Source organism: Desmodus rotundus, chromosome 8 (genome assembly GCF_022682495.2).
Source record: "Desmodus rotundus isolate HL8 chromosome 8, HLdesRot8A.1, whole genome shotgun sequence".
Lineage (NCBI taxonomy): Eukaryota > Metazoa > Chordata > Mammalia > Chiroptera > Phyllostomidae > Desmodus > Desmodus rotundus.
The window spans coordinates 90,866,002-90,891,138 of NC_071394.1; the positions used below are offsets into that span (position 1 = coordinate 90,866,002).

The 25,137-nt window shown below is 37.9% G+C and overlaps 1 protein-coding gene and 1 pseudogene across 1 annotated transcript in view; one reads left to right on the forward strand and one right to left on the reverse strand.

Moving 5' to 3' along the window:
- The window catches only part of LOC123479386 (serine/threonine-protein phosphatase 1 regulatory subunit 10-like), a 533,905-nt gene that overhangs the window by 299,940 nt on the left and 208,828 nt on the right, over nt 1-25,137 (forward strand). The window contains exon 6 of the mRNA XM_071222139.1: nt 6,163-6,284. Within this exon, the coding sequence (XP_071078240.1) occupies nt 6,163-6,189 (27 nt within the window). The 3' untranslated portion in view covers nt 6,190-6,284. The remainder of the gene's footprint in view (nt 1-6,162; nt 6,285-25,137) is intronic.
- Nucleotides 14,548-14,676, reverse strand: LOC112301321 (U2 spliceosomal RNA; annotated as a pseudogene).

Consider the following 25,137-nt stretch of genomic DNA (forward strand, 5'->3'; position numbering starts at 1 on the left):
GGTGTCTGCTGTTGGCAGAGGCAAGCGGCAAAGGCAGGAGCAGTTAGTTGCCCATTTGCACTTAGGTGCCTGAGATTCTTTCTTTTTCTGCAGCAAACACAATTTTATTTAAGACTCTAATAAAAAAATGTAACAAAAGAAAGTTCATTGGAGGATGCAGAGCTGTTATCTCCCTTCTGAGAGCACTCATTTCTTCCCCCTGGAGGTAAATGAGCATATGACTAGATGAGAATATTTGTAGCATTTTCTTTAGGATTTTGCTGAAACTGAAAGAAATATTGGTTATGGGTTTTGCATAGAAGGGGATCAGACATTTTGGGGGGCAATTTTTGGCTTGACTTCCAGTGTAGCCCTGACTCCTAGGTGTGTTGCTGACATTCTTGATGAAAATTCCAAAGTGGGAGGCAGCTTCACTCCCTTGTTAATCAGGGTGTTTAATACAAGAGATAGTGATGTGATATGTAACCACACTGCAACTGCTAAGCCATATGGCACTTGCTTGCTGTTATTTATGGTGAAGTCATTTATGCTTTTAGTTTCCTGAAGCACTAAGGTACCTCTGAAATGATGCTCCAAAGTGCTTTTACAGGCAGTGGAGGGTGGTAGCTTCATGTCCTAATCCAACATTCTTGGGTCCAGTCTGTGCCAGTGTGGGGAAAATCAGCACCCATGATATGTCTGAAGAGAGCTTCGGCATGTATGTGCCATGGCACAGAGCAGGAGTGAAATGCAAGGCTCCACCTCTAATTTCGTTAGAGCGAAGCAAGACTGCAAGGCTGTCTACTAGAGCTCGTTTGTTGGAAAGAGTGAAAATGATATTTTCTTGATCTCTCTTTATATGGATGGATTTGGCTTAAACAAACCTGAAAATTGAAAACCAGGTTAAAAAATAATATATATCTATGAGGTAGAATTTTATATTAATAATAAAATGAGAGCTGTTACACATCAAACTTTTTATATGCTAAACACAGCAACCTTAAGGGCGGGCCAGATATGTGCCATGTGCCAGTCCGTGAGAGGCACGGAGATATCTCTCTGAGTGAGATGAGAGAAGAGACTCTGTTTACAAGACTCCCCGCCCCCACAGTGAGTGCCAGATATGCTGCATCACTTGGGTCATATACATACACACATCCTGCCATACGCATCACTTGCCCATGATGGGAGGTGGTGCCCGAAGGGGCTTGTTCATTTTCATAGGCTGAAAGTAGAAATACTGAACAGATGATAGGGCATGGATGCAGGCCAAAGCAGCTGTCAGTGGACACCAAGACAGTCTTGTTGGTGCTCATCAGGTAAAAACTTCCCTGGTTTCAGGGAGCAGTGATTCTCAGCCAGAGGAGCTATTTTACCCTCACCCCAGTTGGCAATGTCTGGGGTCAATTTTGGTTGTTCCAACTGTGGCGGGGGGCGGTGATGCTACGAGCCTCTTGTGGGTAGAGGCCAGGGGCATCCCCATACATTATACAATAGATAAGACAGCCCCTTTTTTTTCCCCATAATCCCATGTGTCAACAGTGCTGATGCTAATAAGCCCAGATGTAGACGGAGTCCAATGCTGAAGCTGAATTATTTGCAAGAGGGATTGGTCAGCAGGGTTCTCTTCTCATCCTTCTCCAGTGCACCATGTAGCATGTCTTCCAAATAAATGTTAAATAAGCCCTGGTTGGTATGGCTCAGTGGATTGAGCACTGGCCTGTGGACCAAAGGGGCACTGGTTCAATTCCCAGTCAGGGCACGTGCCTGAGTTGCAGGCCAGGTCCCCAGTAGGGGCATGTGAGAGGTAATCACACATTGATGGTTCTCTCCCTCTCTTTCTCTCTCCCTTCCCCTCTGTCTAAAAATAAATAAATAAAGTCTTTTAAAAAAATAAATGTTAAATAATATTTAAAGAAATCATGCAAAGAAACACTCTTTGACTAGCCTGTATAAGATCCTCCTGTATGTTGGGCCCATACTGGCTAGGCACTGTGCTAAGCATTTTAAAAGTGTAATTTTTATTAAATCTGTTAAGTAACCCTACAAGACTGTAGGCAATATTACTATCTTCCAAAAAGTGGGAGAGAAAAAACCAAACCTCTACTTTTAAGTCAATACCTCTTAGTATTATTTAGAACCAAATAACATGGCAAGCAATACCACATGGTTGGTTTTCTGAAAGATGGAAATAAACCTTATTTGGCGCCTAGGGGTGGATTAGGAAACTGATATTTTCTTAGTGACATTACAAAGCCATTGATTTGAAAGAATTGGGAAATAGCGTTATTTCAAGCCTGGTTCTTGTGGAGAGAATGAGCTTGTTAGTCCACGCATGGAGTGCTTCCTGCCAAGTAACTGCATGAGAGATGAGGTGCTGTCATGTGGCCTCCATCTGTGTGGGAACACAGTTGCCCGGGCCTGTCAGTCCTGGACCTCAGGGACTGATGGTATTAGCTGGGAAGGTGTTTCTTACCTACTTGGTTGATTTTTTTTTTCAGGTCCAACCGTAAGGTCTGATCTTGATCCTATAGACCATTAATTTTGAAATCAACTTAGGCTCTGTTCTAAGTACATTACATATATTAACTCATTCCTGCATTATGAATATCTCCATTTTATGGAAAAGGAAACTCAGGTGTAGGGAGATACCTGCTCATTGCCAAGTTAGGGCTGAGCTTGGATTTGAACCCAGAATCCATCTATTATGGTGTACAATCCCTCTGTGCTAGTGTGTGGTGGCATAGCTTGGTTGAACATGGCTCTGGAATTGGCAAAATCCAGACTTTGCTACTTTCTTGCCATGTGTGCTAACCTGTTTAAGCTACAATCTTCTAATTTGTAAAATAGAAATAAAAATATACCTCCAGTATTGTTATATATACAGTGGATCCTCATTATTCTCTGTAGCAGTGGTTTGCAAAGTCACTATAAACGCGGAATTGGCAAATACTGGACATAAGGCTCCCAGGGGAAATGTAGGGTCAGGTTCGTATAGGACTCTGATCACAACATTTTTGCTAGCCAATGTGTACATAACCTTGTATTATGTCTGTTTCTGTTTAAAGCCACCTTGTTTAATACACACATATATTATCGACTCATTAACATTGAACTCATGGCAACAGCGTTATCACTCATGCCTGAACAAAGCTAGTCTAGCACACGTATGTTTTCCACAAGGCACATCACAGCTCTCCTTCACTTGGGAACACTAGGCTGCACGTCAGCACTATGCTTGGGTCATTTTAAGCCGTGAAATCACCAACAAAGTATGAGAGATGTGGCAGTCAATAAACTCCGAGAAGGATACTTGCTTACACATGAGAGCTGGAAGAAGAAGAGCGTCACCTCGTTTGACCTCAGCTGGGAATATGCATGTCAGGAAAACCAGGTTTTTCTCTGCTCTGCACATGTCTGGGAATGACTGAAGAAGTTTCATGAGGATTGATTTTGGAGTTACAAATAAATGTTAGCCAGTAGGCTCATTTGCATATACAGAATCTGTGAAGAATGAGAATGGATTCTATATGCCTCTGGGCTTGTAGTAAATACATATGAACTAAGGTACATATGTAGTCCTTAGCATGTTACCATGAGCACATGGGAAGTCCTCAACATGTGGCAAGTACTTTTGTTATTTTAAAAAAGGTATGCCATAAATCAGGTCCTTTTTGGATGGTTCCTTGCTGGCCCTCTGTGGACTTGGAAGGCTCTGTTCCAAAGGAGATGATGTGGCTACAGCCTTTGAGGAGGTTACACTTGCCTGCCTGCCTTCCTTCCTTCCTTCCTTCCTTCCTTCCTTCCTTCCTTCCTTCCTCCTCTTATCCAAGGTTTGGCTTTTAATTGCAGAAATAAACAGATGTGAACAAAAGAGCATATGAAATATGATTATAATATAGTGAGATCAGCTTGGTATTGATCTTTTTTACAAACAGACCAAACATTATTATAGCCCTGGAGGTCTGTCCTTCACAGCAATGACCTTGGGAGAGTGTATGATAATTCTGTGTATATGGTAATTGCTCAGAACATTTTTTAATTGAACTTATTGGGGTGACTTTGGTTAATAAAATTTTATAGGTTTCAGGTGTATAATTCTATTATAATACATCATCTGTATATCGTACTGGGTATTCACCACCCCGTGGTGAAATCAAGTCTCCTCCCATCACCAATTATCCCCCCGTTACCTCTTATACTTCCCTTCCTTTTGGTAATTGACATATTGTTGTCTGTGTCTATGAGGGTTTTTTTTTTAATCCCTTTATCTTTTTTACCCATGCCTACAACCCCCTCCCCCCTCCCCCCATAACCCTTTTCTCTTCTCCCCTCTGACAGCTGTCGTTCTGTTTTTTGTATCTATGAGTCTGTTTCTATTTTGTCTGTCACTTTATTTGGTTCTTTAGATTCCACTTATAAGTGAAATCATATGGTACTTATCTTGCTCTGACTGGCTTATTTCACTTAGCATAATACTGTCCAGGTCCATCCACTGTAGGTAAGATTTCCTTCTTTTTTTTTTTTACAGCTGAGTAGTATGCCATTGTGTAAATGTACCACAGATTTCTTTTAATCCATTCATTTCTGATTTTACCTGCTTGCTTTACTGCTGGGTGTGAACTAGGCAGCCAAGAGATAGCATATATTGGATTTGGGGGGAGTATATGGTAGAATGAGAGAGAAAGGGAAGACTAAATTCATCCCTCCACCTCTCCCTGCATCATAGGGTGTCTGGTTTATATTCCAAAGTTTTAGTCAGTGCTTCTCAGTGTCTGATCCCCAAACCAGCATGCAGCATCAAGATTACCTAGGAACTTGTTAGAAATAAAAATTGTCACCCAGACCTTCTGAACTGGAAACTCTGTGGATGGACCCAAAATCTGTGTGGGGAACAACAGGTGGTTCTGAAGCAGGCTGGGGTTGAGAACCACTGCTGTCATCGAAACCCCCTTCACGTTACTGACGTCTATTGATGGCTGAGTACTTTGCAAGCTACGACCCCCGTGTTCAGTACTTCTTTTGTGATAGTCAAAACTTGCATGGATTTTTCTGGGATGGCCTGGGGCTTAATCCTTTTGTTCAAAAAATGGTTCCCTGTTTGGTTTATGACAGTTTCTGAAACTTTATTAATGTTCAGCTTCTTATTTAATGGTTGATACCAGAACTTCTTTTTTAATTTTGAATTCGTTTTTATGCAAATGCCTCCAGCCTCCAGAAAGCTAAAGCATAGGAATAGATTTCTCTTCCAAGTTCTAAGGCATATGGATTGTCAAGGTTTTTCTTTCATTTGCAGAAAGTTTAGGCCATTTCATGTTTCTTTTCCCCCCACCTGTGCTCTGACAGAATTTCTTTATGGGTATTATTCGATAATGCATTCTTTGCAGGTTGACGATATTGTGACTATTTTGAAAATCTCCATTTATTCCTTATTTCACAACTATTTATGAGACTGAGCTCTGTGTGGGGCACTCAGCTAGATGCTGGAGACCCACGGCTGAGTGTAACAGAGATGGTCCTTGCCCTCATGGATCACACTGGCTAGTGGGGGACAGATGCTCACGACCCATGAAAGTAATTAGAACTTCGGGGAAAAGCTGTGGAGGAAGCACGTGAAGCTCTGAGAGAGTACACAATAAAAATAACACCTGGTCAGGAAACATGTTTGTGTGCTTGACATTTGAATAGGCTTTTTAACAGATGAGTAAAAATTAACAAGGCAAAAGTAGGTGGGGACAGGGGCGGTATGAATATGTGTTCATGACTTCAGGAAGAAATAAAAGTGGGGCAGGGATTCTGAACCTGAAGTAGAGAGTGGTGCCAGGTAAAGCTGGTCAGGTAAGCAGCTGACATTGTTTTGGCTAATAGAGTGCAAGGGATGTGGCAAATACAAATTCCAGCTGATAGTTCATACAAAGTGCATTAAGACAATAATTTGATGTCCTTGGGGATTGTCATATTGGAAGGGAAGGTGGGGGTGCTACTTTCTACATGGCCCTGTGGGACCGATGACCTAGGAATGTTAGAGCTGATGTTGGTCTGCATGATTCTGGTTGCCCTTTTTAATATCTAGCTGTTATTGAAGGCCTGTCATCACCATGGATAATCTGGGTGGATCAATTACTTGTGAGAAATCAGGAGTTGATGCCAGTTTTACTACTTTTTTTTTCTTCTGTTTATCAGATCAGACTCAGGACAGGGAAGTTTTGAGAAGCTGAGGGTTGGAGAAATCTGGACCACAGAATGTACCTGGGACTGTGACTCATGCAGTGTGCCAAGAGCCGTGGTGGTGGGGAGAGAAGGAGGTAAGAGATGTTGAAGATGCATGCTTTTCATTTTGTCTGAGATTGTTTTTAAACATGGAGACTTTTCTCCTTTTTCCTCATGCCCTCAAAGTAATTATCAGAGCCTAAAAATTTCAGACAAGCAATTACTTTAAATCCTAGATGACATAAGAATACGCTTTGTGTTTAAGTAGAGGACGAGACTCTCTCAGTGTCTCTAGTATAGCTGCAGGCATTAGACTAGAAACTCTCCTATTTTCTTCCCCACCCCAGACAAGACAGTGTCTAAATCTATGATATTAGACCAGCATCTCTCTTTAGCATTGCCCTGACCATTTTTATATAGGAGGAAGCAGAGCTTGAAGGGATGGGAGGGAGAGTAGCCTGGGACATTTCGATGAGCAGCACTGAGCACTGTGAAGTAGGAGGAGGGGCACTTCTACCACTGAAGTACTGTGGTAGAGGAGCACCTGGGTGCTGGGGCGAGACTCACAGGGTCGGAGCACAGAGGCAAAGTTAGCTGACTTCTCAGTATTGCCTAACCTCTTGTCCCTTTAACCAAATTCTATTCTTTAGGCAGCCTGAGACTTGAAACTAATGACATAGCCATAGCTCATCGTGTAATGAGCATAGACATAATAGTTTATTGAGACAATTTTGAGGTGTGACATCACTACTATTTTAAGATTTATTTCCATCTCTTTGAGGTAAAAATCCTTATGTTTCATAATTAGGAGGAATTTTTTGTAAGCTTCCATCTGCCTTGAGAATACCTGTACAGAAGCTTCTCAAATAAAGTCGTTCCCTTCAACATTGCTTCCTTATGACATTGATGGAATGCCGTAGAAATTTAACTCTTGTTTACATCAGTTAGCTTTAGGGTACAAGTGGCTTTGTTATATGTCATTTCACTGCAATTTCAAAATCCGTCGATGAATTTGAGAACTCACTGTACCAATATCTTTGAGAAAGGCTTCCATGTGCACTTAGTTTGGAGAAGCTCTGCCTGGTAATAATATCTTGTCTGAAACTGAGCTGATTCTTGACTATATGAGGAATGTTTGGTCTTCAAAGACTGATCGGGGAAATGTATCTCATACATACATTAGATTTTCAGTTTATTTAAAATAGCTATCATGATATTTCAACACAGTTCTCTCCACAGTATCTCTTTGTTCTTAGTAATCTGGTCTGTCCTTCAAGGTTCAAATATAACCTATCTGGATTACCTTTGAGGTGAGTGAGCTCACTAATGAGAGCTTGCAGTGTTGATGAAGTAAGATCTCAAAATAACTGATTTTTTAAACCTCTAGCTCAAAATTAAAATTATACTGCTTTTGAATAAATGTTCAAATAAAACAACTGTTAAGGCCTAGCAATTTTTTTTTTTTTGCAATGTGCTGGTAGGCACATTTTTATAGTCATAATCTAGATTTGTATTCATTTAGTCAACTTTTAAAGGAAAACCTTTTCACTCAGTTTGGGATATAATGAAATATTTGAAACATCACTCAATTCTATACTTTGGTTTGCTCTCTTAGATGAATCATTTGAGGCAATGTCTTGAGCTCCATTTGTCTTTCCATTGTTTATTAAATAGAGGAAATGAATGGATAAATTAAACAGATTCTAGGAGGTCAGTTCCACCAGACTTGTTGGATGCCTTTGGGTGTGTGGATTTGTCTCCTTCTGAGTTAAGTGATGTGACAAGGAGGGCAGTGGTGAGTGGGGTGCTTGACTACGAGGAATATGAAGAGTAATTCTGATATTTTGGCTTTGAGGCACCGATGGAATATTCAAGAATATATACCCCATAGACATTTGGAATCCTATCTGATGTTCAGGGAGAAAGCTGTTCTGGTAATATTGATCAGGAAGATTTTGGCATATGGATAATATTGAAAGTTTGGAGAGATGATGAGATAGAATGAGTCAATTGAGAAAAAAACAAGAACAAGAGTATGAATGAAGACATGCATAATGCTGGCATTTAAAGGAGGGAAAAGGGAAAAGATATGGGAAGGTGACTGCGAAACAGCAGCTAGAGAGGCAGAGGAAAACAGGAGAAGGTGTGGGGGCCATAACCCATGCTCTGCTCTGCTTTCTCCTACCTCTGGCTAGTTCCTTGGTCACAGATGTTGTTCAAGGAGACAGCTGTCAAGGAAAATGAGGACAGAGCAGTATTCATTATGTTTGGCAACAAGGAACTCATTAATCAACTTGGCAAGAATACTTCCAGTAGAATCCTTTCTTTTATTTAATACTTTCTATTATGGAAATTTTTATATGTACACAAAAGTGATAGGACAGTATAATAAATGCTCACAAACCTACAATCTAGCCAGAACAATGATCATCATTTTTGTATTCTTTTGAGTCCTATTTTTTATCTTAACTTCAGTGTCTAGCACAGGGCCTGACACACTAGAAGCAGTCAGTAAATATTTGTGGAATAAATGAATGAATAAATATAAATGAGTCAACAGTGTTAGTGTACTGTGTAGAGATGCAAAGATAAAACAAAAGGTGCATTGCCACCCTCGAGGAATTTACAGACTGGTTGATTGAAGCAGACGCAAAGTCACGGAGGAGATAGGTCCACATAAGCAAGTGGTGTGGATTTCAATGCCATTGCCGTAGACCCAGGGCACATTTGCATGTTCATTTTGCTCTTCACTCCAGTGATGAGCGAGGGGCAATGGAACCAGCACAGTCTAAGCTGGATTCGATTCTGACTCCACCCGTGCCCTGCTGTGAGAGTTTGGGTTAATCATTTAACTTCTCTCAGCCTCAGTATCATCATAAAATTTTCATGGAGAGATGAAGAAATAATTAATTCTTTAGAATTGTGTGAAAATTAAGTGAGAAGTGGATGCACATAACCCAGCCACATATGATATATGGCAAGTGCTCATTAAATGGTAGCTATCGTCATCACTTATCAGTCTGTGCTCCAGGGAGAATTCTGTTTTTCTAGCACAGGCTTATTGTTCTTTTCTTTTCCCAAACACTCTTTCATGTACATTCTCACCACAACTCATTTTTCCTCCTCTCCTTTCCATTTTTCTTCCTGTACTGGAATGCTGTTGGAATTCCAGGACATGTAAACATGCAAACTTAGCTTCAGTTTGTTTAAAGACTTTCCCACCTACATCTACCAAATTCAATGTGGCTTTCCGTCCTGGCCTTCAAGGCTTTCGTTGGCCACCAGCCAGCCCGACCCCACCCCCTCGTCTCACCAGTCTGATTTCCCAGTACTGAACGTGTCTCCAGGGAGCTTTGCTCATTGTTCTGTGAATGCACTTTTGTGGGGCCTTTATAATAATCATCCTTCCACTCGAAATCATCTTTCTGCTCACTTACAGCATTTATCATGGAAACCCCACCCATCCTTCCTGACCTGTTTGTGTATCACCTCCTCCATGAATATTTGCTAACTTCCCTGCAACTGAATATGGTAGCTCCCACCTCTGATCCGTCCATGGCACCCTTTGCTGCCCTCCTTGTATTCATCATATTTTCCTTTATATTTAAGGCTTATGCATCTATCATTCTATCTTATATGAATGTTTTCAGAATTAAATATTGAAAAGGAGATGATGTACCTGGAAGTACATAGTGAAGAATAAAGACACAACAAATGTAAGGTGTAAAAACATTTATTCAGCAATAATCATGTACTAATCAATAAATGCTAGAGTGTACTTTCTCATTTAATCTTTATAACATTATGAGATTTATCCAATACCACTTGTATTTTTTTTTATGGGCAAGGATACAGAATTCTGGGGATATTAGGTATTTTGTCCAAGCTCATGCAACTATTAAAGAGCAAACCTAATATTTGAACTTGGGCCTCTCAGCACTTAAAACCATTTTACTGGTTTTAAATATCATAGTATGACTGCTTCAGATGAGCTAAATGAACTTTCTGTTAAAAGAAATATAATTATAGTGAAATTAGGCTTTCTTTTTTGGCCTTAAATATCTTTTCACCAGCTGTAATTATCTACTTCCCACTGCTTGAGAAGACCTGGCTAAGTGAAGACATTTGTTGCTACTGAAATCGAAATGAACTAGTGTTAAAATTATGGCAAAACACCGAGCCCAGGGTTGGAGATGAAACCTTTGATATACACATCTTTGATCACTTCCTTGTGGAGGACTTCCAGCTTGGATTTCACTGTTAGAATGCGGAAGAGAGCTTGGGCTGATCAACGCTCCAGTCATTGAAGTAAATCACTGTGTTTGCATGTGGGCTTGCTTGCTTTCTTGTTTGCAGCTCACTTGTGACTTTTTTGGGGGAGGGGTGGTAATTGAGGACATAGAACTGCCTCAGCAAGGGAGAGGAATGGTTCTCTCAATCTTGGTTAGTGTCATGTTCATGGATGAAAATTTCTATCCATTTATTTATTGACACTTAGGGATATTTCCTTAGCCTAGGTTCCCAGAAATAGAATTACCAGGTCAAAATCTATGAACTTTAGAAATGGCATTTTTTCTCCAATACATTTCATACATTATTTGTATTTTTTAGATTTAAATAGTACTTTATTTTTTAATAATTTTTTATTGTTGTTCAAGTACAGTTGTCTCCACCCCCCCCCACACCCCCTGCCCCACCTCACCCATTCCCACCTCCCACCCTTGAGCCTACCCCCTTTGACTTTGTCCCTGTGTCCTTATACGTGTTCCTGGATGGCCCTTCCCCTATTTTTCCCCATTATCCCTCTTCCCCCTCCCCTCTGGTTACTGTCATTCTTTATTTCCATGTCTCTGGTTATATTTTGCTTGCTTGTTTGTTTTGTTGATTAGGTTCCACTTATAGGTGAGATCATATGGCATTTGTCTTTCACCACCTGGCACATTTCACTTAGCATAAGGCTCTCCAGTCTATCCATGCTGTTGCGAAGGGTAAGAGCTCCTTTCTTTCTGCTGAGTAGTATTCCATTGTGTAAATGTACGATAGTTTGGCATTTTTTAAAAACACATTGTAGAGTTCTTCTCCAGAATGGTCATGGGTAGTCATTACTGCAGATTACCAATGGATGTTCCTACTCTCCTTCTAGCCCTCTCCTACTTTGTGTGGGGCCATATGGTAAGTTTTAGCCAATGGGTTGTGAGCAGAAGTGAGATGTATCATTTCTGGGATAAAGCATTTAATGACCAGTGCAAGACCCTCCAAGATACTTTCTTGTCTGCCTGGGGACTGGTAATATTGCTCTGTCAAACTGGAGGCTGGACAAAGAGCCATTTCGAAGAGAGAGCCAAGGTAATTGAGTCATAATGGTCATGGAATGTGGGGGGAGGAATAGACTTGCTAAGAGAAGCCACTATTCATTGGGGTTAGGTACCGTGGGATGCCTAGTCTTCTTGACCAATATCATGGTTGACTAACTTATGATGTCACTACCAACATTTAAGTTGGTGTAAATAAGATGTGACCTGCATAGACTCTTCTCCAATCCTGTCTCCATCTTCTTGATTTGCCATGGTGCCCAACATTCACATTTGTTTCTTAGGTGTTCATAAAGAAGGTTTTAATGTGTTTTTCTTTTAAAAAAATTCATATTGTTATTTTTTCCTTTTTACACAAAAAGTAGAGTACTCTCCAAACCTCTTGGCACCTTGCTTTTAAACCTAACATATTTTGGGGATATAGCAAATATCTAGGAAGCTCTGTCATACTTGCATAGAGCATAGCATGGCCTTGTATGAATTACCCTGTTTTGGACAGATTGTTCTTCATCTTCAACCCCTACAACAACAATGCAACGGGTAAACTTTGTCTTGGATTGTTTTGAACATGTGCAAGTGTATCTGTAGAATAAATTTCCAGAAGTGGAACTGGTAGCTCAAAGGGCTTATGAATTTGCAATTTGGTTGGGTATTATTAACTGTGTGCTCCTTAACCATGGTATCAATTAATGCTTCCACGAGCAGTGTATGAGAGCGCCAATTTCCCATAGCCTGATTAACTTTTAAAAAATATTTTATTTTTAGACAGAGGGAAAGGATGGGAGAAAGGGAGAGAAACATAAATGTGTGGTTGCCTCTTGCGAGCCCTCTACTGGGGACCTGGCCTGCAACCCAGGCATGTGCCCTAGACTGGGAATCGAACCAGAGACCCTTTGGTTCACAGGCTGGTGCTTAATCCACTGAGCCACACCAGCCAGGGGAACTTTTAAAAGCATTTAAAAGTTGTGTTTATATCAGTTTGATATATTTCTTGTTGAGTTTATCTCTAGGCATTTTATCTTTTGAGTTGCTATTGTAAATGTGTTTTTCTTCTATTTTATCTTCTAACAAATTATGGTGTTTATATATGAAAGATACTGGTTTCTAAATTTTACATGCTCTTAACTGACTGAATTTTCTTATTGCTTGTAGTAGTTTGGATTTTCTAGGTATGCAATCGTGTTGCTTGAAAATTGTGATAATTTCCATTATCCTATTTTTTTTGTCTTGTTTGATTACACTGGCTAGTACAATGTCAAATCAAAGTGATGATGGTGGGCAACCTTGTTCTGTTCTAGAGTTATATTATAATGTCTTTAGTGTTTTGCTGGTAAGCATGATACGAGCTATGGGGCTGAAATACATTTTATCATTTAAGAGTATATACATCTTTCTCTATATTACTGGATTTTTTCATGAATTGTTGATTTTTCTCAGGTATTCTTTTAGTTTGTTGCTGGATTCTTTTCTAAAATATTTTATTTAAAATTTTAAAAAATAAATTTGACTTTTACAGCTGTTTTAGGTTCAGAGCAAAATTAAGCTGAAGGCACAGAGATTTCCCATATACCCCTTGTCTTTACACACTCGCAGCCTTGCCCATTATAAACACCCCTCTCCACAGTGGAACATTTGTTACAACTGACACATCATTATCACCCAAAGTCTGTAGTTTGCATCATATTTCATTCTTGCAGTTGTGCATTCCATGGGTTTGATCATTATCATACCACAACTTCACTGTCCTAAAAATTCTCGGTTCTCTGCACATTCATCTGTTCCTTTCCCCTCACCCCTGACAACCACTGATCTTTTTATTGTCTTCATAGTTTTGCCTTTCTCAGAATGTCATATTATTTGAATCATATAGTATGTAGCATTTTCATATTGGCTTCTACCACTTAGTAATAAGCATTTAAGTTCCTCCATGTCTTTTTAATGCCTGATGGCATATTTCTTTTTAGTGCTAAGTAATATTCCATTGTCTGGACGTACCATAATTTTAAATCTTTTTATCTACTGAAGGACATCTTAGTTGTTTCCAAGTTTTGGAAACTATGTATAAAGCTGTTATAAACATCCATATGCATGTTTTGTGTGGATATGTATTTAACTCCTTTGGGTAAATACCAGGGAGTGTAATTGCTGGATTTACTATAGTAAGAGTATGTTTAGTTTTGTAAAAAACTACCAGACTGTCTCCCAAAGTGGCAGAGGGTGCCAATTTGTATTCCCACCAGCAGTGAATGAGAGTGTCTGTTGCTCCACATCCTCCTCAGCATTTGATGTTAGTGTTCTGGATTTTGGACATTCTAACAGGTGTGTGGTGGCATCTTTGTTCAATTTGTATTTTCTTGACAAATGTGAAGAATCTCTTCATGTGCTTCTTTGCCATCTTATGCAGAATTTTTATATTCAGAATAAAAGGTTAGATTAGTATATAGTTTCTGCCTTTCTGTATGTATACACATAATTGTTTCAAAGAAAAAGAATTTAGAAGTTTTCCCTTTAAAAAATAACAGTTTAGGTTATTTGGAAATGTTCACTTTTAAAGGGTCTCTTAAAATTCACTCACAAACTCATCTGGCCTCGGTGGTGTTTTTTTTTGGGGGGGGGGAGGGGTGGAGGAAGGAAGCAAGGGTAGTATTTGATACTTTTACCAATTAAAAAAAATATTTAGAATAGGATGAACAGTTTAGAATTATTTTTCAGAAAATTGGTTTGCTAAGATTTTTGAACCTCTTTTAGTTTTGGTAACTTATATTTCTAGAATAATTTTAGTTTCATCTTAAGTTTTCAAACTTATTTGGATGAAATTCAGCAAAATCAACATTTTTTTTAACGGAGTACCATTTTATGATTAGGTTAACTAGCGGTTTGTTTTATTTTTGAAGAATGACCTTTTGGGATATTTTGGAATGCACTGATTGGTTCTATTGTTTTCTGTTTATATCATTAATTTGGCTTTTTATGTATTTTATTTCCTTCTCTTATTCTTTATATATTAACAATTTGTAGTCATTTGTCTGATGTATAATTTTGCATCATTTGTTTCTTAAATATATTTAAGGCTTTGAATTTTCTTCCATGTACGCCTTTAGCTGTATTCTTTCTATTTTTAAACTGATAAGAACAGATACTACACTTGATCTTAGTCAAAAGGCCAAGAATCGATGTATTGTTTCCATTTTTAAAGAAATTGAGCAACCTTAGTTTGTCTGTCCTCTTTGACAAGGACTTGTTAAACAGCAATTTATTTGATTTTTATGTGAATGAAACTTATTATTTCCTGGTGTTATTAACTTTTAATTTTACTAAACAGTGAAAAATTATTGCTTGTTTTAATCTATTTTTCAGAATTTGATATCTTCTGTGACTTACATGGTCAATTTTAATGTTATTATATTAGTATTTTTAAAAAGGCAGTTTTCTATTTTTAGAATTCAGCACTAAATATTTATCAAATATATCTGCTTTATTAGTTATTTGTTTAAAGTGTTCTATATTCTTATATTTTTGGCCACTTGATATGTCATTCATTGACTGGTAGAGGTTAAGTAAGTTCTGCTATTTTTAGTATGTATTTTATCTGTTGTGTTTTGTATCATACTACCTCCCTTAGGAATGTTGTTGCTATGTTTTTTGGTTCATAGGTATTTATAATTGTTTTAATTTAATTATGAATCATCCTTTTACATTATAAACTGCCCATATTTGTTGCATTTATACTTTTGTGTTATATTTCACCTTTTGGTATTACATCCAGAAGCTTTGTTTTCTCTTTGTTTGCATTCTTCTGGTATATTTCCCCATCTTTTAATTTTTAACCTGAATCACTTTTGCGGGGAGGTGAGGATGAAGATTGTCTCTTGTATTAAAACTATTTTCTTTAGTTCATATCTAATTCCCAGCACCCAACTCTATACTTCCCTGGAAAAAGATACTTAAGGGAAATCGCTAAGAAATAATCACTACTACTGCTACTACTATTGCTATTTTATTAACAGTATCATTATGTGAGAGCCTTGCTCTATAAAAGCATCTCCAAGTTTTCTCTGAATTTCCATTTTATGCTTCTGAAATCTCCTAATCTGGTGTGTGTGTGTGTGTGTGTGTGTGTGTGTTGCTGATTCTCTCAATGGGCCATCCAATAACAAGCAAGAAAATATTAGAGGCATTTTAGAGCAATTAGTTGGAACAAGTAGAAAAGCCAAATAAAGTCCTCTGTGTCAGTGTTGGACTTGTCACAGCACTTCCCTTGAAGAGTATAATGTCAGAACTGAGATTTGTCAGCAAAGAAGATGCTAAAATTTTTCTACCTCCCTGGTTCATTCCACTTCTGCTTGAATTTCATGTCACTTTGGGATTGATGTTTGGTCTCTGTGCTATTAGGCCTCTAAACTTAACTCATTAGCACTCCTCAGCAGTTGGTAGCATAAATTTGCTTTGGTGATGATTGGTAAAATTGTCCTCCATAGTCATTAATTTATCTAGTGGGAGAAACGGATTTTATTGGGCTAAAACTATAGCTAAGAATATTGAATCTGTTACTCAAGAGCATGTGATCTCAAAAATTCAGAAAGACAGAGCTTTTAGGGGAAAATATAAACCAAGAATATTCCTTGGTTTAGATTATAGATATTCTCTTCTTAATTTGTCTTGTAAAATGTGTCACAGAAACTGTGGGGAATACAGAGTTTTACCATTTTGGCAACTTTAAAAAGATTTTCTGATTCTTCCATAGTTAGAATGCTTGCAGCAGCACATTTTATTCTTTGTGAGAATTCCAGCAGTTTAAATATTTGTATTCATAATCACATTATCTGTCTGACATGTTAATGTCAAGAGTATGTTAATTTTTGATGTTTTTATTGTTTTTGTCATTTAATTGTTCCTTCCTAATTTAATTAAGTGCATACTATCATAAGACTAATTATATCATATCTCCGAGTGATTTGATCTCTGGAATGAGTTTAAAATGTGTTGTACTGGCTTTATTTTGCCTGGGGGAAATTGTGATAGAAAAAGGATGCATTACTATCTCAGCAAATATAAATTACACTAAGAGCGCTACTATCAGCTTAATTGTTTTGCTGGAGATTAGTGTGTGAAAGATTCCTGTTTTAAAGATTTATCGAAGGAGTGGAAGTTATAGAATATTAACACGGAGTGATTTGGGAGTTAATAAATGTTGCGAACCAGGCTGTTTGGACCCCTGACACTTGGACCCTTCCCCAGGAACTGCTGGGGTGCCTGTGCTTTGTTCCGTGCTTCCCCAGTTTGCAGCTGGCTGTCAGTGGGAACCGGATCTACTGTTTTATTTTCATTTGACTCTGAACTTTTGTACTAACCTTGTTAAACACGCACACATGTGTACGTACACGAAGGTGCACAGAGTATTAAAGTGCAGTTTTGAAAAAGTACTGACCAGCTACGAAGTCGTCCAGGCTTAGAGTCTAATCATGGCAGTGTGGCTTTGAAGTTGCATTGTTTTGGCGATTTGCTTAAGTTCTTAACTGTAAATGGCAATTATACGAATCTTACACAATTGCTCTGAGGATTATATTAACTGATTTATGTGAAACACACAGCGTAGTACCTGGAACAAAGGGATTGTTATCATTTTTACTGTCATTAATCAAATTTAGGAGCCAATGGAAAAATTATTTTTCTATTTTTTTATAGAACTGTATTTTTATATTACTCACAGGTGTATTTTTATGAATTCATATTTAAAATTTATTTTTAAAATTTACAAAGCACTTTCAAAACTATTTGAAGTGGCTTATGTGATTGGTCATTGTTAACTGAAACCAAAAGCAAGATACAACATTATGCTTTTTATCAAAAGCATAGTCTTTGTCTTGATTGTCATTTTAAGTGAATGCATAATATTCTATTAAAAATCAACATTCCAGTCCTGGGGGGGTGGTTCAGTTGGTTGGAGCATCATCCCTGTACAGCGAAGGGTTGCTGGTTCAATCCCCAGTTGGGGCACCTACAGGAGGCGACTTATTGATATTTTCCTCTCACACCTCTCTCTCTCCCTCTCTCCCTCAAAATCAATAAACATATCCTAAGGTGAGGATTAAAAAAATCAACATTCTATAACTTAATTAATGATCCTCTGTTGTTGGATATTTACAAAACCTTATTTGTTATCAATAAGAAAATATTAGAGAAGCGTCTATTTGTTTTTCTTCCAATAAATTATTTCTGTAAAATAAATATTCTTGACAGAAATTACTGATTCGAAGGGTATAATACTTACATGACTTGCTATTACATTGTTGTATACTAGCTCTGAGTTTTTAGAAAGTGATTTTTGCCGTGGCTGGTGTGCCTCAGTGGATTGAGTGCTGGCCTGTGAACCAAAGGGTTGCAGGTTGGATTCCCAGTCAGAGCACTTGCCTGGGTTGCAGGCCAGGTCCCCGGTACGGGACATATGAGAGCCAACCACACATTGATGTTTCTCTCCCTCTCTTTCTCCCTCCCTTTCCTTCTCTCAAAAATACATAAAATCATTTAAAAATATTAAAATACTAATCTAACTATGGCCAAAGGAAATAAGAAATCTAGAGCAATAGGCCACCTATGTTGCATGATTTTGAGTCAACCACAAACATTGAAGTAAAGAACAAGCTGATAGTAACCAGAAGGGAGGGGGAAGAGGTCATAATGGGGAAAAATAGGGGAAAGTCAATCAAGGAAAATGTATAAAGGACACATGGACAAAGCCAAAGTGGGTAGGTTTGAAGGTGGGAGGTGGGGATGGGTTGGGGGGGGGAGCTGTGGGGTGAAAATGAAGACAACTGTACTTAGACAAGATACCCCCCCCCACCCCCCAAAAAAGCTTCCACCCTCTTAACAGACACTTTAACCCACAGCAGGGATTGCGTTGCAGCCATTTGGTGCATAATCTCATCCTATTACACTCAATTAATTTAACCCATTGGGCCCAAGACTCAATCCTTCCCTGGAAATTTGAAATTCAAGGGAAGAGATTCAGTGTCTCTGAGTGAGTGAACCAATAAAATGTATACTAAGACTGGAGAAAAAGAAGTCTTCTGAGAAAGAAAGAGAAAAAAGAAACGTATGTAGAGATTAAATATTGAGCGGGTGTCTGAATACTTACTTTCCAGGCCATGGTTTCAGTTCCTCCTTGAGGGCCTCATAATCCTATAATAAACTCTGCTGTTTAGTGAATTTGGGTTCTTTCCTACTATATGGGACCTGGAGCCCCGATTCCTACAGTGGAGCATCTGGTACTTTTCTTATATGTAGCTAGAATAAGCAACTTCCAACATGGTGTGTGGATGTCTAGTTAATACTGTATTTGCCTCTGAATAAGGTCTTACTGTTAGAAAATAGAGAAGAACATTTGTTCTTCATATACCATATACCACATATTTTCTAGCAAATATCATTTAACCTACCCAATAATCCCATTGTGGCGTCAGCCCATTTTTACAGATGAAGGCATTGATATATAGACAGGTTACGAGCCTTTCCAAGTTTGTACAGCATTTGAGGGGAAAAATGTGAAGATTTTCAGAAGTTGTAATGATACTAGAAGTTTCCAGTGGTTTATGTTTAATGTGTGAAGGCCTTAGGAATTCAATTATATCTCATTTCAGACTTCCAACCTTCATGTAAATTTGGCTTTCTCATCTGCTGAATCTGAGCCTGTAGAATCACCAAACCAGATGATTAAACCCTTTTTCCTTATTCAAAATGGAGTTTTCTGTTTGAAAGGTAGTTATTGTAAGTATTTGTGTCCCTGGGTCTTTGACCCCTGCTTCCCACTATAGTCTCTTTACCATATCTCCTCAGCCCTGCTACAGTATACTTAAATCTTCAACAAATATCTTAATTTTTTAAAATAAACATTTTCAAACACACTTTGTATCATGATACACAGAGAAGTTGATTATCACTTGACCGTCCTGTGTAAATTCATGTTGGGACTCACTCATGGTACTTGAGTAAGCTTTGGGAAACCTTGGCCCATCCACATAGTTTTAATTTTTAAGCTCCAACTTTAGCTTTCCTAAATTTACTCACCTTTCCTGGATTTCTCCTTTTTTTTTTCCTAAAAATTTTTAACCCTAAAAGTGGATCCTCATAACTTAGTTCATAATTAAAAATGCATAGCCTGGTGCATTTAAATTAAAAATGAAGTTGGATATTTTCTCCTTTATGAGATTTTGATTTATTTCCATAAATGATTCTTTCAGGGTATGGTTTGTGTTTTATTTTCATATGTCCCTAAGTGTTGAACATGAAAAGCTTTATTTTTTTAATTTTATTTAATCTTTATTGTGTTTTTTTCCACAACCATTTAGTCCCCTTAGTCATCCAGCTCTCCATCTATGAGTCTGCCCCCATTTTCCTTGTTAGTTCAGTTTGTTCATTGGATTCCACATGTGAATGAAATCATACGGTATTTCTCTTTCTCTGACTGGTTTATTTCACTTAGCATAATGTTCTCCAGGTCCATCCATACTGTCACAAGGTCAAAACTTTCTTTTTTTATGACTGAGTAGTATTCTATTATGTAAATGTGCCATAGTTGTTTTATCCACTCATCTACTGATGGACACTTGGGCTGCTTCTATATCCTGGTGATTGTAAATAATGCCGCAGTGAACTTAGGGGTGCTTATGTTCTTTTGAATTAGTGTTTTTGGTTCCTTTGGATATATTCCCAGAAGTGAGATTGCTGGGTCATAAGGCAGATACATTTTGAATTTTTGAGGTATCTTCACACTGCTTTCCACAGTGGCTGCACTAGTGTGCATTCCCCACAAGAGTGCAGAAGGGTTCCCCTTGCTCCACATTCTTGCCAACACTTGTTTGTTGATTTATTGATTATAAAGCAGGGGCAATAAGCCATTCTGACAGGTGTGAGGTGGTATCTCATTATGGTTTTAATTTGCGTTTCTCTGATGGTTAGTGACATTGAGGATCTTTTCATATGTCTATTGGCCATCTGCATGTCCTCTTTGGAGAAGTATCTATTCAGGCCCTTTGCCCATTTTTTAATTGGGTTGTTTGTTGTTTTGGTGTTGAGTTTTGTAAGTACTTTATAAATTTTGGATATTAACCTCTTGTCAGATTTATCAGTGAGTATGTTCTCCCATTCTGTGGGTTCTTTTTATTTTGTGGATTTCCTTTGCTGTCCCAAAACTTTTTAGATTAATGTAGTCCTATTTGTTTATTTTTTCTTTTGTTTCCTTTGCCTAGGGAGACATATCTGATAAAATATTACTATGAGCAATGTCTGAGATTTTGCTGCCTATGTTTTCTTCTAGGATTTTTATGGTTTCAGGTCTAACATTTAAGTCTTTGATCTATTTTGAATTTATTCTTGTGTGTGGTGTAAGAAAGTGGTCTAGTTTCTTTTTTCTGCACATGTCTGTTCAATTTTTCAAACACCATTTATTGAGTAAACTGTCTTTAGCTTATTGTATGTGCTTTTTTCCTCTGTAGAATATTAATTGACTATAAAGCTGTGAGTTTATTTCTGGACTCTGTATTCTGTTCCATTGACCTATGTGTCTGTTTTTATGCCAGCACCATGTTGGTTTGATTACTATGGTCTTACAGTATAGTTTGATATTAGGTAGTGTGATTCCTCCAACTTTGTTCTTCTTTCTCAAGATCTCTGTTTCAATGTGGGGATTTTTGTGGTTCCATATAAATTTTAAAAATATTTGTTATAGTCCTGTGAAATATGTCAGTGGAATCTTGATAGGAATTGTGTTGAATCTTTAGACAGCTTTGGGTAGTGTGGACATTTTAATGATATTAGTTATTCTTATCCAAGAATATGGTATGTGCTTCCACTTATTTGTATCTTCTTCAGTTTATTTCTTCAGTGTCTTATAATTTTCCATGTACAGATCTTTTACATCCTTGGTTAGGTTTATTCCTAGGTATTTTATTCTTTTTGAAGCAATTGTGAATGGGATTATTTTCTTAATTTCCGTTTCTGTTAGTTTGTTATTTATACTTTGCCGAGAGTTTTTTTTTTAATTTTTATTGTTATTCCATTACAGTTGTATGCCTTTTCTCCCCATCCCTCCACCCCACTCCAGCTGAGCCCACCTCCCTCCCCCACCTCCACCACCCCCCCCCCATTTTGTCCATGTGTCCTTTATAATAGTTCCTGCAATCCCCTCTTCCCACTGTCCCCACCCCACTCCCTCCTGGCCACTGCTAGACTGTTCCCAACCTCAATGTCTCTGGTTGTATTTTGTTTGCTTTTTTCTTCTATTGATTATGTTCCAGTTAAGGGTGAGATCATATGGTATTTGTCCCTCACCGCCTGGCTTATTTCACTTAGCATAATGCTCTCCAGTTCCATCCATGCTGTTGCAAAGGGTATAAGCTCCTTCTTTCTCTCTGCTGCGTAGAATTCCGTTGTGTAAATATACCATTGTTTTTGGATCCACTCGTTTGCTGATGGGCACTTAGGTTGCTTCCAGTACTTGGCTATTGTAAATTGTGCTGCTATGAACATTGGGGTGCGCCATACACAAAAATAAACTCAAGATGGATAAAAGACTTAAATGTAAGTTGTAACACCATAAAAGTCCCGAGGAAAACATTGGCAGGAAAATCTCAGACATTCCATGCAGCAACATCTTCACAGACATGTCCCCTAAAGCAAGGGACATAAAGGAAAGAATAAACAAATGGGACCTCATCAAAATAAAAAGCTTCTGCATGGCTAAAGAAAACAGCACCAAATTACAAAGAGAACCAACAGTATGGGAAAACATATTTGCTAATGATACCTCAGATAAGGGCCTGATCTCCAAAATATATAAAGGACTCACACGACTCCACTCCAGGAAGACAAACAACCCAATTAAAAAATGGGCAAAGGACTTGAACAGACACTTCTCCAAGGAAGACATACAGAGGGCCCAGAGACATATGAAAAGATGCTCAGCATCACTAGCCATCAGAGAGATGCAAATTAAAACCACAATGAGGTACCATCTCACACCAGTCAGAGTGGCCAACATAAACAAATCCACAAATAAATGTTGGAGAGGATGCAGAGAAAAGGGAACCCTAGTGCACTGTTGGTGGGAATGCAGACTGGTGAGGCCACTGTGGAAAACAGTATGGACTTTCCTCAGAAAACTAAAAATGGAACTGCCCTTTGCTGAGAGTTTTGATCATAAATGGGTGCTGGATTTTTATCAAATACTTTTTCTGTATCTATTGATATGATCATGTGGTTTTTATCCTTCATTTTGTTTATGTGGTGAATCACATGTATTGATATGTGAATGCTGTACCAGCCTTACATTCCTGGAATAAATCCCACTTCATTACAGTATTATGATCTTTTTCATGCATTGCTATATTCGGTGTGCTAATATTTTTTTGAGGGTTTTGATGATCTATATTCATCAGGGATATTGGCTTTTACTTTTCTTTCTTTGTAGTATCTTTATCTGGTTTTGGAATTAGGATAATGCTTGCTTCATAAAATGAGTTTGGGAGACTTCCCTCTTCTTGAGTTTTATGAAGTAGTTTGAGAGGAGAGGTGTTAGTTTGTCTCGGAATGTTTGGTAAAATTCACCTGTGATGCCATCCAGTCCAGGGCTTCTGTTTGTTGGTAGTGTTTTCATTCTTGCTTCAATTTCAGTAGGTGTAATCTGCCTATTCAGATTCTCTGATTCTTCCTGATTCAGTTTTGAAGGATCGTATGTTTGTAGGAATTTATCTATTTTATCCAGGTTGTCCAGTTTGTTGTTGTTGTTCATATTTTCTTACAATCCTTTGTGTTTCTTTGGTGTCAGTTGTTATTTCTCCTCTTTCATTTCTGATTTTATTTATTTGGGTCCTTTTTCTTTCTTTATGAGTCTGGTTAAAGGTTTGTCAATCTTGTTTATCTCTTCCATGAAGCAGGTTTTGGATTCATTGACCTTTTTGTGTCTTTTTTTAGACTCTCTTTCACTTATTTCTGCTCTGATATTTATTATTTCCTTCCTTTCTCTCACTTTGGGTTTTGTTTTTTGTTGTTATTCAAGTTCCTTTAAGTGTAAGGTTAGATTGTTTATTTGAGCTTTATCTTGTTTTTTGAGATAGTCTTGTAATGCTCTGTATTTCCCTCTTAGGATTGCTTTCCCAGTGCCCCACAGGTTTTGGATTGTTGTGTCCTCATTTTCATTTGTTTAAAGGCATCTTTTGACTTCTTCCTTGATCTTGTTTTTGACCCATTCATTGTGTAATAACGTGTTATTTAGCTTCCATGTCTTTGCATGTTTTTCAGTGTTCTTCTTGTGCTTGATTTCCAGTTTCATATCATTGTGTTCAGATAAGATGCTTGATATAATTTCAGTTCTTAACTTTACTGAGACTTGTTTTATGTCCTAACACGTGGTCTATCTTAGAAGATATTCCATGTGCACTTGAAAAGTATATATATATTCTTCTTTGGGATGAAATGCTCTGAAGATAGCAATTAAATCCATTTGATCTAGTGTGTCATTTAAGGATGGTGTCTCCTTGTTGATTTTCTGCCTGGAAGATCTATCCATTGAAGTCAGTGAGGTGTTAAAATCCCCATGGATGGCTGTATTTCTGTCGATCTCTTCCTTTATGTCCATCAGGATTTGCTTCACATATGTAGGTACTCCTATGTTGGAGCACCTAAATATTTATTACGGTTATAACTTCTTGTTGGATTGTTTCTTTTATATTTATGTATTGTCCTTCTTTGTCTCTTACTAGCCTTGATTTTAAAGTCTTTTTTGTCAGATATAAGTACAGCTACCCCAGCTTTTTTCCCCTTTCCACTTATATGAAATATCTTTTCCCATCCATTTACTTTCAGTCTGTGTGTATATTTCAATCTGAGATGCATCTCTTGGAGGCAGCATATATATGGGTCTTGTGTTCTTATCCATTTAGCTACCCTCTGTCTTTTGGTTGGAATATTTAAGCCATCTACGTTTAAGTGATTATCGATGGATGCATAATTAGTGCCATTTTATTGTTAGACTATTTTCCTCTGTTGTTTTCTTTTTTTTTTCCTTTCTTTTGTCTTTTTAAAGTAAGCCCTTTAACATTTATTGCAGTACTGGTTTGGTGTTAACAAATTCCTTCAGCTTTTTTCTTGTCTGGGAAGCTCCTTATTTCTCCTTTGATTTTAAGTGATAGCCTTGCTGGGTAAAGTAGTTTTGGTTGTAGGTCCTTGCTTTCACCACCTTGAATATTTCATGCCACTCCCTTCTGGACTGAAATGTTTCTCTTGAGAAATCAAATGATAGGCTAAATGGTGCTTCCTTGTCTGTAACTACTGCTTTTCTTGTGGCTTTTAGGATTCTCTCTTTGTCTTTAAGCCTTGTCATTTTTTATCTCAACTTGTTTGGGACTCTCTGAGCTTCCTGAACTTTTGTGTCTTTTTTCCTTCACTAGATTAGAGAAGTTTTCAGTCATTATTTCTTCAAATAGGTTCTTGATCTCCTTCTGGTATTCCCATCATGTGGATTTCGTTACACTTCATGTTGTCCAAACTGTTTCTTAAGTTCTCTTCATTAAAAAGAAAAATTGTTTTTGCTGCTTTGCCTGGGTGTTTTTTCCTACCTGTCTTCCAAATCACTGATGCAATC